The 12,705-nt window shown below is 36.6% G+C and overlaps 1 protein-coding gene across 1 annotated transcript in view; it reads left to right on the forward strand.

Moving 5' to 3' along the window:
* Nucleotides 1-2: 2 nt before the first annotated feature.
* The window catches only part of Rbbp8 (RB binding protein 8, endonuclease), a gene marked incomplete at its 5' end in the record, with an annotated part of 78,182 nt that continues 65,479 nt past the window's right edge, over nt 3-12,705 (forward strand). The window contains 2 exons of the mRNA XM_031366360.1: nt 3-66; nt 11,460-11,502. Coding sequence (XP_031222220.1) covers nt 3-66; nt 11,460-11,502 — 107 coding nt within the window. The remainder of the gene's footprint in view (nt 67-11,459; nt 11,503-12,705) is intronic.

The following is a 12,705-nucleotide window of genomic DNA, read 5'->3' on the forward strand; positions in this document are numbered from 1 at the left end:
ATATATCCAGTGACTTCAAGGAACTCTGGGTAAAACTAAAAGAATATCATGATAAGGAAGTACAAGGTACAGTCTTTGTTTAAATACTTGAGACTATAATAGTAGAAACTAGGTTTGATTATTTTATATATTTTTACATAGAATAACATTATTTAGGGGCAAATGTCTCAGCTTTAAAGGGCATTTACTATTGTGATGCTTTATGATTTGTTTATTGATGAATTGTTACATTGTAACTACAACTACTACAGAATATATGGGGGGTTGTTGTTTCTTTAAATTTATGTGTATGTGTGTGAGCCTGCATGAATATTTATGTACAATGTGTGTTCAGGAGGTTATGGAGGCCAAAAGAGGATATCAGATCCTGTGGAACCAGAGCTATCGGCAGTGAGCCACCATGTGGGGACTAGGAGCTGAACTTTGGTTATCTGCAAGAGTATAAATGCTCTTAACTGCTGAATCATCTCTCCAGCCTCTAAAACATAATTTTCATATAACTTGTCGGTAGTTACCTGTATAACCATGCTTTGTGATGCTAAAAACAGTAGAATTCATTGACTGCCGACTTAGATTTCACTTCTTATTTCATCTTTCAGCTGGTTTTGTAACCTTAGCTGTTATATAATCTTTCATCTTTTTTCTATTACTATTTGCAGGATTATCTAGAGCTTTAAAAGTGCTATTTAAGTAGTGTGACAAACCTTTCGGGAGCTGTTTGCTACTAAACATTCATCTACAAAAGTGAATGGCAGTTTACTTTCAAAGTTCCTGTAGGCTGCCAGAAATAGTCATGTAGACAGTCATGTACAGTACAGTAAAATAAGAGCTATAAGTGATTTATATGAAGTACAGTGAATGCACAGAAGATTAAGTAGTTGTATTTAGAATGAGTATATAAATATTTGTGTTAAAAGATACCTCAGAGACTGGGGATGTAGCTCTGTTAGCAGAATGATTCCCTGGCTTGTATAAAGCTTTGGGTTTAATTCCCCCAGTACCACAGAACTCAGATGCTGTGGTACTCACCTGTAATCTCAGCTCTTGGAAGGGGAGGCAGGAGGATCAGAACTTCAAGGTTCTTCTCAGATCTTTAATGTGTGGTAGATTTTCCTCATATGTGAGAAATGTTTCCTCTTGCAAGTTTGTTTGCTTTTTTGTGGTGATGCTGAAGAAGGAAGCCCAGGCCTCATATATGCTGACTGAATACTCTCCCACTGAATGACACTCCCAAAGTTATGAGTATTTCTTGATTGCCTCCTGCAACCATGTGTTTTATATTACGCTGTCTCATAGCTTTAGCATTATACTGTAATGCCATTACAGTGGGATCCACTTGAATCAGTTCTAACGTTTAATTGTGGGGATGTATTGAATCTTTCCCATGGTAAATTTAGTTTCTTGCAAAACCTTATGATAATAGCCTCAGTAGATTTTTGACTATGAATTTCAGAGTACCTTTGCAAGTCTTAGTATACATAGAGATACTTAATCACAAGATATATTTTGAGTGTTTGCTGTGTGACAGAATTTTAATGCAGTGTATTATGTTTAGGATAATACCAGGAAGAACCAGTGTGTGTTTCCATTTTCTTTCAGGCCAGGCTTTCCAGTTGGGTATATCTAGGCAATACAGATGGGAGGAGGATGAGGGAAATAGAACTTCCTGAGAAGAAAGACTCAAGAAATGGAGAAACTTAGAGATAAAAAACTTGATTTTTTTTTTTTTTTTTTTTTTTTTTTTTTTTTTTTTTTTTTTTTTTTTTTTTTGTGCTTTCAAGTTGAAGTTTATTTATGGAACCATTTCAGCTATTAGATGATTCACCTGAGTTCCTGTCAATAGAGGATGGTTTCCTGGAGGAGATAACTAATAACTTAATAGAATTTGAAATGTAATAGAATGTTACTGTCCCCTGGAGGTCACATTTGCCAACCAAGGGGTAATAACTTTTTTAGGGTGGAGAGGAATGATATTTTCTTTATTTATATTTCAGATGTTATCCCCTTTCCCAGTCCCTGCCACCCACCCCGGGAAACCCTCTATCCCACCCACCCCCACCCCCTGCTTCTCCCACCTCCCAACCCTCCCATTCTCCTATACTGGGACATCGAGCCTTCACAAGACCAAGGGCCTCTCTTCCCATTGATGCCCAACAAGACCATCCTCTGCTATATATGCAGCTGGAGCCATGGGTCCCTCCATGTGTACTCCTTGGGTAGTAGTTTAGTCCCTGAGAACTCTAGGGGGTTGGTTGGTTGATATTGCTGTTCTTCCTATGGGGTTGCAAACCCCTTTAGCTCCTTCAGTTCTTTCTCAAACTCCTCCATTGGGACCCCATGTTATGTCCAATGGTTGGCTGTGAGCATCTGCCTCTGTATTTGTTAGGCTCTGACAGAGCCTCTAAGGAGACAGCCATATCAGGCTCCTGTCAGTAAGTACTTCTTGGCATCCATAATAGTGTCTGGGTTTGGTGACTGAATATGGGGTGGATCCCGAGGTGGGGCAGTCTCTGGATGGCCTTTCCTTCAATCTCTACTCCACACTTTGTCTCCATATTTCCTCCTGTGAGTATTTTGTTCCCCCTTCTAAGAAGGACCGAAGCACCCACACTTTGGTCTTCCTTCTTCTTGAGTTTCAAGTGGTCTATGACTTGTATCTTGGGTATCCCGAGCTTTGGGCTAGTATTCACTTATCAGTGAGTGCATACCATGTGTGTTCTTTTGTGATTGGGTTACCTCACTCAGGATGATATTTTCTAGTTCCATCCATTTGCCTAAGAATTTCATAAAGTCATCGTTTTTAATAGATGAATAGTACTCCATTGTGTAGAGATATACTACATTTTCTGTATCCATTCCTCTGTTGAAAGACATCTGGGTTCTTTCCAGCTTCTGGCTATTATAGATAAGGCTGCTATGAACATAGTAGAGCATGTGTCCTTGTTATATGTTGAAGAATTTTTTGGATATATACCCAGGAGTGGTATAGCTGGGTCCTCAGGTAGCACTATGTTCAATTTTCTTAGGAACACTAGATTGATTTCCAGAGTGGTTGTACCAGCTTACAATCCCACCAACAGTGGAATAGTGTTCCTCTTTCTCAACATCCTCTCCAGCATTTGCTGTCACCTGAGTTTTTGATCTTAGCCATTCTATTGGTGTGAGGTGGAATCTTAAGGTTGTTTTGGTTTGCATTTCTCTGATGGCTAAGGATGTTGAACATTTCTTTAGGTACTTCTCAGCCATTTGATATTCCTCAGTTGAAAATTCTTCGTTTAGCTCTATACCCCATTTTTTTAATAGGGTTATTTGGTTATCTGGAGTCTAACTTCTTGAGTTCTTTGTATATATTGGATATTAGCCCTCTATCGGATATAGGATTGGTTAAAGATCTTTTCCCAATCTGTTGGTTGCCATTTTGTCCTATTGACAGTGTCCTATGCCTTACAAAAGCTTTGCAATTTTATGAGGTCCCAATTGTCAATTCTTGATCTCAGAGCATAAGCCATTGGTTCTTCTGACCAGGAAAATTTCCCCTGTGCCCATGTGTTCAAGGCTTTTCCCCACTTTCTCCTGTATTGGTTTCAGTGTATCTGGTTTTATGTTGAGATCTTTGATCCACTTGGACTTGAGCTTTGTACAAGGAGATAAGAATGGATCAATTTACATTCTTCTACATGCTAACTGCCAGTTGAACCAGCACCATTTGTTGAAAATGCAGTCTTTTTTCCACTGGGTGGTTTTAGCTCCTTTGTCAAATATCAAGTGACCATAGATGTGTGGGTTCATTTCTGGGTGCCCCAAAGAATTATAGACAGTTGGATGTATTTCCAAGTAGAAATGTGATGTTAGGTAAGTTGTAGTGCTAGGAAAGCAGATAGGTTCAGGTGAACAGTGTGTAGATGCTATGAAGATTCTCACTAGTAGTGTTCAAAGCAGGGTTTCTCTGTGTAGCCCTGGCTGTTCTGGAATTCATTCTGTAGACCAGATTAGCCTTGAACTCGGAGAATCTCCTACCTCTGCCTCCTAATTGCTGAGATTAAAGGCATGGGGCCAACATCCCTAGCTAGGATTAGCTCCTGAGTGCCAATCCTGTTGATTGTGGGTAGAGTCAGATAGAGCCAGCCATACTGAAAAAGAGGCATGAGATACAGTGGTCCAGTTATAGTTTTAACTATAAGTGATAAAAAGCTATCCTCTTTATCTTATTTGAATAAAGATAGTAATTGTACAAGTTGTTTAACTTTGTACTGCTTCAGATGCTCATGACATGAAGGTATCATATTACTGAATGGAGTGTTTGGAAGAGTGTCTGCACACAGTAAGCAGTGTGTTAGTACCATCACTCTGAAGCAGCAACTAGATTTTATAAATGTCTACTGCAGATACCTCACAGGGGGATACCAGAAAAAACTTTTACCCTAAGTCTCATATATTGATTAATTTTATAAAACATTACTTATTTATTGGAAGTGTCTGTGCCATGGTGCTTGTGTGGAAGTAGAAGACAACTTCCACGAGTGAGTCCTCTTTCCTCACTCTATAGGCACAGTGCATCAAACTTAGGTTGTCAGATTGCAAGTCTGAGCTAGATAGGTGGCTCCTATTCTTGTCTGTCTTCTTCCTTCCTTTTTTTCTTCTTTTCTCCCTTCCTTCCTTTCTGTCTTTCCTCCCTCTTTCTTTCTTCCTTCCTTTCTTTCTTTCTTTCTTTCTTTCTTTCTTTCTTTCTTTCTTTCTTTCAAATTGGTTTTTTGAGATGGGGTTTCTCTGAGTAGCCTTGGCTGTCCTGGAAATAGCTCTGTAGACCAGGCTGGCCTCGAACTCAAAAATCAACCTACTTCTATCTCCCAGGTGTTAGGATTAAAGGTGTGGGCCACCATCAAGCTCCTATTCTCTTCTTAAAGACAGGATCTAGGCCTGTCCCAAATTTCCTATGTAACCCAGGCTGATCATGAACATGAAATATTTTGTCTTTCTGTAATTTTTTTTCAGAAAGATTTTGTAATTTTTAGTGTATGAGTCCTTTGTCTTCTAAGCACCATATTTTCATGTTGTATCAGATAGATAAAGCAGGTATTACTTAGTTCAAGCTGATTTTTGACCTTGCCGTGTAGTTAAAGGTAGCCTTGAACTCCTGCCGCCATCTCCTGGAATGCTGGTATTACAGGTATACACAGAGCCATGCCCTGCAGGTGTCAACCTTGTTCCTATTCCTGTCTAGTAGTTCTTCCACTTAAGGCAGATAGATTAGGTGAAGTCAGAGGACGGCTTTGGGAGATGGCTCCCTCCTTCCCTCATGTGAATTTGAGGGATTGGACTCTGGTCATCAGACTAGCAGCACCTGTACTTGCTGAGCCATCTTGGCCTGTGTAATCCTTACTCTTTCTAATTTAAGTGTTTTATTATAGCGATAGAAAGTTGACAAACATACCCACTTAAGTGTGTTATATATTTAAAGGGAAATATATTTTGACAGGTTTCTTCTTTATGTTCTTCTGTAAACATGGTCTTCAGAAGACCTCTGTTTTATGATAAGATAACATTAAAAAATATATTTCTTGAGAGCAAAACAATATGTTATAAAATCTGATCAAAACTACATAGTAAATAGCTCAGCCTTGTTTTATAGTAGGTAATTCTTTTATTTCATGCAGTCCCTGATGCTGCTCTTTAATAGGCTTCATAGTCTCAGAAATTGGTGTGCTATACAAAGCATCAAGAGGGTAAGGTATACGAAGCAGACTTGTCTCCTACTTACAGAGCTTTGAAAGTCTTAAATAATTGTGGGTTTTGGTTATTTGTTTAAGACGGAGTTTCACTATGTAGCTCATCTGGTCTAGAAATTGCTATGTAACCCAGGCAGGCCTCAGACTCAAGATCTTCCTGCTTCAGCCTCATAGTCTTGGGATTACAGGCATGTACCACCATATTTAGCATAGTAAACACTATTTGTAGAAAACTGACTTTATTTAAAAGTTTAGTTTGGGTTGCTGAACATTTCCCAAGCAAAAGAGGGCTTTTGTAATATTAGTCCTTTGTCAATGAGTTTTACATAGTTCCCTATAAAACTAGATCCTCTGACTATGTAATAACATCAAAGACCTGCCTGGAGGGTGCTTACTTTTCAAAAAGATGATGGGGAATCTACTTAGAAAAACCAATACAAGAGGCTGTTTGCAAGAGATCAAACATGGACTTGTCCAGACAGTGCAGGTTTTGAAGTCTATATAGGAATCAAATTTGACTCATTCTTTTTCAAGCTTTGTGTGAGTAAAAGACAAAGGAGAATGCTAGGAAGAGTAAGTAGAACTTGAGGTGCATGGTTTTATATAGACAGCCAAGGAAGTCTACACGTAAGAAATTCTACACATCTGTATACCCTGCTGTTTCGTGTTGGGGTTTCTTGTTGGGGTTTCTTGTTGGCTTCATTTGACCAAAACATAGTAAAACAACAGCAGTGATCTACAGAACAGTGTGTACACTGATCATACATTTCTTTTAAAACGAAGAGTAAGTGGCCTCCCATCTTGTGTTGAAAGTCAGCAGTGTGCAAGCCGCATTGTTTGCAGAGGGAGAATTGTGGGGATTCTTGTCACTGAGTTTTTAATCTTTTTGGCATAATCGATTCCTTTCATCATTGTTCATCCTAGTATCTAACTTGCCATTGAGAGTAGACAGCTTTCATGCTTTGATTTCCGAAGACCAGGTTTTAATAGAAGATTCAGAATTCTTTAAAATTCAGGTCCCAGGAATATATTTGGATAGGATTTTTATTTTTTAAAATCTTAGTATTAGATTTATTATTAAAAGCACAAGTAGTAAAGTAAAGCTTAGAATATTTGTTTTTTATACTATTTTATAGTGTTTATTGTCCACACTAAGTTCTGCTACCACATCTCAACTAATATAAAGTTCTATGTTTCATAAACCTAGACCATTTTCATAGGAAACTAGGCTTTTGGGGCAGGGAATAATTGCAATGGCTTTAAAGAAATGGAACATTGTGGAGGCTCTAACATGACAGGAAGTCTATACCTTAAGTCTGGGGTTTGTTTGTTTTGTTACAGTTGTTTGTTGTTCTACTTATTCTCACATGTTTCATCAACATTACAAAAAAGTATTTGTATAAGCATTATATACATATGTACATACAACTTAAGTACTACAAAATCAACAGTTTTGGCCCCTAGTACTAGTGCCTCTTAAGAACGCTCTAAGTAGTTAGCACATATTATTATCATCCATTGAATTTACAGTAAATTCAGTGAAATTCACAAGTTTATCTATTTTGAAATAATTAAGTTATTAGGCAAAGTACATATATATTAAGTATAGCTGATTTTATAAATACAGTTTTTAGTTTAGAATAGAAATAATTTCAGCAATAGACCATGACTGAGACAGTGCTCATATTGAATGAACTTGAATAGTGTTATCATAATTGTTAACATCAGTATCTAATAGCATCATGAAGATATCCATGAAATACTCATGGAATATATTATATAGGTAAGAAGAATGGAATTAGTTATGGTGATGGTTTGTATATGCTTGGCCCAGAGAGTGGCACTATTAGGAGGTGTGGGCTTGTTGAAGTAGGTGTGTCACTGTGGGCATGGGCTTAAGACCCTTGTCCTAGCTTCTTGGAAGCCAGTCTTCCACTACCAGCCTTTAGATGGAAATCTAGACCTCTCAGCTCTGCCTGCACCACGCCTGTCTCAATACTGCCATGCTCCTACCTTGATGAAAATGGACTGAACCTCTGAACCTGTAAGCCAGTCCCAATTAAATGTCCTTTATAAGAAAAAAAAGAAAGAAAGAATTTATTGTATAGTTAGGATTTTTCTTGTAAATTCAGATTTAGATGAAGCTCTGCTTATATGGTTTTTATCTGGTTCAAGAACAAAAACAAGAATTAATAGCATTGGTTATTGTTTATATATCTATAAATTGAACTAACTCTTGCCTCATTTATGAACTTTTACCCTTAGTGTAATAAATACTTTAAACTTTAGTGTAATATATTCTTGCCCTTGATTTCCTCCAAAATTCATAGAATGAATAGATGTATGAATAATTGATGTCCTATACTGCTTAGTCTTTTGAGCACTGTTTCCTCAATAGGTTCTCAAGTTACCAGTGTTATGATCCCAAATACTTTGTTGGACAGACTACCTGTTCATACAGGAGCTACATTGTTGTATAGCCTCATTCCTTCCGATGGGTGTGGAGCAGGATTAAAGCACACTTTATAGGGGTTCTAATTGTAGATTCCTAATTGACTTGATGAATAGCAAATGCTAAAATTTAAACACACGCATATGCACATTCAAACCTGTTTCAGGGCTGATGTACGTGACAGAACAGATGCCTCACAGGTGTTGAATGCTTATAAGATAAAAGAGTAGTCTTTCCATATTTCCCAAGAATTTTCTTTTGAAGTTTATATGGATTTTCCACTTCATTGTTTGTTTTCTAAGAAATAAAGAATCTTATTTCATGGCTAGAATCCATTTCATCTTTGGCTACTTTTCACTTGGAGAAGCAGACCTGAGTTTTAGAAGTCAGCCAAAATTAAAACCAGAAAATCTGTCAGCAAGTATAATTCTCCACGTTTGGGAAGAAGAGACCGAAATTGCTGACTGTAGTCTCCATCCCAATGGGGGTCATAGTTCTTAGCTCTGCTCCGGAGTTCTGCTTTGCTAAGGACTTCCGAGGGCTCTTGAGTTTGTCACCATTACCCAACAAGAGGAAAGCACTGGAATTTGGCAGCCTATGGAGGATTTTTTTTTTTTAACTAAAAGCATACCAGTTTACTTTTACCAGTAATAATACAAGCTTTCCTTTTTTATTATCTTGCAAATGTTTTAAAAGTAAATCACTTTTTATTGCTTTTTATTTCAAGCTAATTGTAGACTCACATGTAATTGTAAGAAAGAATGCAGAGACATCTCATGTACTCTTTCCATACGTTTTCCTACTGGTAGTGTATTATCTAGTTTTTGTTTGCTTGTTTTTGAACTAGGAACTCACTCTGTACCCAGGTTGGCCTTAAACTCATAGCAAGCCTCTAGCCTAACCTCCTAAGGATGAGATTATGAGTGTAAACCACCATACCGGTTATACTTTATCATATACATACATTATACATTATCACAACCAAAAATTTTTTCTTATAACTTACTAGCTTTATTCAGAGCATGTCAGTTCTGTATGCATACTCTTGTATGTGTGAAGCCTAGACTTGTGTGTTTGGTTCTGTACAATTTAGTAATGTACACATTGTGTCTACCACTGAAGATTCCATGCCACTTATCTAAATTCTTAGCTGCCCTCTTCCCTTCTTTCCCCTCCAGCCTCTTACCATTAATAATCTGTTCTTTATCGCTATTTTTTTTTATTTCAAGAAATAAAGAGTCATATAGAAAATAACCCTTTGAAATTGCCAAATTTTACTCAACACAGTCCCCTTTGAATTATGCATGTTAATAATAAATTGCTTAACGTTTTTCTTGTTTGAGGCCAACCTGAGCTGCATAGTTGAGTTTGAAGTCATCCTGAGCAACAAAAGGAGACGCTGCTTTGTTTAAAATTTTTAAGTGTATTTTATTTTATGTATATGATTGTTTTGCACTAATGTATCTGTGCCCATAGAAGCCAGAAGAACATTATCAGATCCCTTAAGACTGGAATTACAAGCAGTTATAAGCAGCCTTATGAGTGCTAGGAATTGAACCTGGGTTCTCTGGAAGAGCAGCCAGTGCTCCATCCCCAATTTCTTTTTATGATGTATTTTATGTGTATGAGTGTTTTGCCTTCATGTGTGCCTATGTGTCATGTGCATGCCTGATACTCATGAAAATCAAAAGAAGACGTCGTATTCCTTGGAACTGGGGTTATCATGGTTGGGAGCCACCATATGGATACTGGGACTCAAGAGCAGCCAATTTTCTTAACTGCCTGAATCATTTCTCCAATCTGGGAGAACCAACTTTTAAAAAAAGAAAAGAAGTAAAACTCTTAGAGAACTTTAACAATTTCTAGGCAATTTATTTTTAAAGTAATTATAATAGCTGTAGTTGAAGAAATTACATAATGTTATAATATGAACTTAACTAGGAATCAAAGTTCTTTTACTCTCTATTATTAATCAGATTTGTAGAGGATGAAGAGAAAAGCTATATTCAACTAGAAAATTTCAACTATGTAGCCCAGGATGGTCTCAAACTTGTGAGCATCCTGCTTCAGCCGTCTAAGGGCTGATATTACAGGCATGCCCCACAGGGTCCATCCAGTTCAGTGTGTTTCAAGAGAGTTTTGAAGATTGTAAAGATTGTTTGATATACTTCAGAGTTTGTTTTGTTAAACTGACTATTATTCCATCAAATAGTACTTTATATATATTTTATGTGGATATCTCTACTTTTAATATTTTTATATTACTTAACATTAAATATTTTTTATTATATATTTCTACATAGATTAAAACCCAAGAAATCAGGTACTAATGAGAACAACTTTTGATATATTGCTAAGTTGTTCTCCAAAGACTATACTAGTTTCTTGTATCTTCAGAAAAGTATGGTTTTATAGTTTTACAACCCCTTCATTTTTATAATTAGTAATTGACTATTTGGTTTGCATTTATATTAGTTGCTAGTAGTATTGTAGTCTGTGTTTCATGTGTGTTTAGTTACTACCATGAAAATTAGAAATGCCTTATTACTTTTATTCTTATTTTCCCTTGCCATTTTGTTTTGTATCAGACTTAATTAAAACTAAAAAGTACATATGTCTAGAGTTAAAAATCCTAGTGTCCTTTCTTACGTACTTTTCTTTTTTTAAATATTTCATTTATTTTTATGTATATGAGCATACTGTAGCTGTCTTCAGACACACCAGAAGAGGGCATCGGATCTCATTACAGATGGTTGTGAGCCTCCATGTGGTTGCTGGGAATTGAACTCAGGACCTCAGGAAGAAGAGTCAGTGCTCTTAACCACTGAGCCATTTCTCCAGCCCCAAGTACTTTTCTATAAGCAACTTTGTTTCTAATCCAGAACTTCCTACCACAATCTAGTTTAATCCCCAGAGACTTGAGCCTACATAGGTGCTATTACTGTTAGCAGATATATTGGCTGTGTCAGAACACAGACCCAAGTTTATAGTGAACTGATAATTATATGTTTGCTCTCACTATTAGAAAGGAAATAACTCACTTTTAATCTCCTTGGCTGTCATATAATAGACTAAAAGCAATAATGTTGCAGACTTATTTTCATAGCCTGAGGGTACAAGTAAGGAGAATACACTGTACGTCGAATGGGACTTGGTTCATTATTTCGAAGCTAATCTAAATTGGCTTAATAGTGTAGCATTTACCTTATAAAGGAACTTGGTTAACTGCTTTAGAATTGTATGTTGTGTAACAAAACACTGCTTTTTTTGTTACTTCGCAGGTTTACAAATCAAAGTAACCAAACTGAAAAAGGAACGAATTTTGTAAGTATCAGTATGTAATGTCAATGTCTTATTTATTAATTGATACTGATCGCCAGTCTCATTAAAAAAAAAAAAGCCTTATGTCTTACTTAAAAATAAATTAGCTTTGAGCTAATTAATTGTGGGTTTTTTTTAATGTTTTAAAGTAAAAAAGAATAACTGGTTTCTAAGTACAGACTTAGTTAACGTGCATATGCATATTTTACTATATATTATAATATAAAATCATCTTTTCATAGAATATTTAGTGAAATGAGAGCTGTTTGTATTTATCATTCTTTTTTCTGGGATATTAATTCTTGGTACTCAAAGTATTATAAAGGGTAGAAAGGAATAATTGTGAGATTTCTAAACTTGTAAGAAATAGAAGCCAAACATGGTGGCAGACAACTGTAATCTCAGCACAGGAGAATAGGGGCAGGAGGATTATGAGTTTAGGACTAGTTTCTGCTACATAGTAAGTTTGAATCCAGCCTAGGCTACATAAAAACCCTGTTTTAACCAGAGAGGGGTGAGGGGTATGGTGGCATTCCTGTACTTCTGAACTTGGGAGGTAGCTATAAAAGGATCAGGAGTTCTAGGCCAATCTCATTTATATAGCTTCAGCTATATGAGAGCTTGTCTTAAACAACAAAGCTGAGCTTGGCATTGCACTGGCATAGCCTGGCATGCTAATGTACACATATACAAAATAAATGCTAAATAGGTATTCTGATACAACTTCTAAGAAGTTTAGAGTGACCAGAAGGCCCCCTGAATTGCTTTGAATATTAAACTATGAATCATGTGCTGGGCGGTGGTGGTGCACGCCTTTAATCCCAGCACTTGGGAGGCAGAGTCAGGAGGATTTCTGAGTTCGAGGCCAGCCTGGTCTACAGAGTGAGTTCCAGGACAGCCAGGGCTACACAGAGAAACCCTGTCTCAAAAAAAAAAACAAAAACAAAAACAAAAAACAAAACTATGAATCATGTGATTTTCAAGTTTGAAGTAGATTTTACTCATGGTTATTTACTTTGCAGATTTGAGAATGTGAAGTAGATGTTATAATAGAATGTCAATACTTATAACAAAACAGTGTCACTATGATAAGTGAGTTTATATACCCATATACCTAGAGACCTACCTTGTCTCATGCGTCTAATATTTCTAGACTATAGCTGAAAGCTAGGATTACTTACCATTTATATTTATCTAAAAAAAAAA

Source organism: Mastomys coucha, unplaced genomic scaffold (assembly GCF_008632895.1).
Source record: "Mastomys coucha isolate ucsf_1 unplaced genomic scaffold, UCSF_Mcou_1 pScaffold13, whole genome shotgun sequence".
In the NCBI taxonomy this organism is placed as follows: domain Eukaryota; kingdom Metazoa; phylum Chordata; class Mammalia; order Rodentia; family Muridae; genus Mastomys; species Mastomys coucha.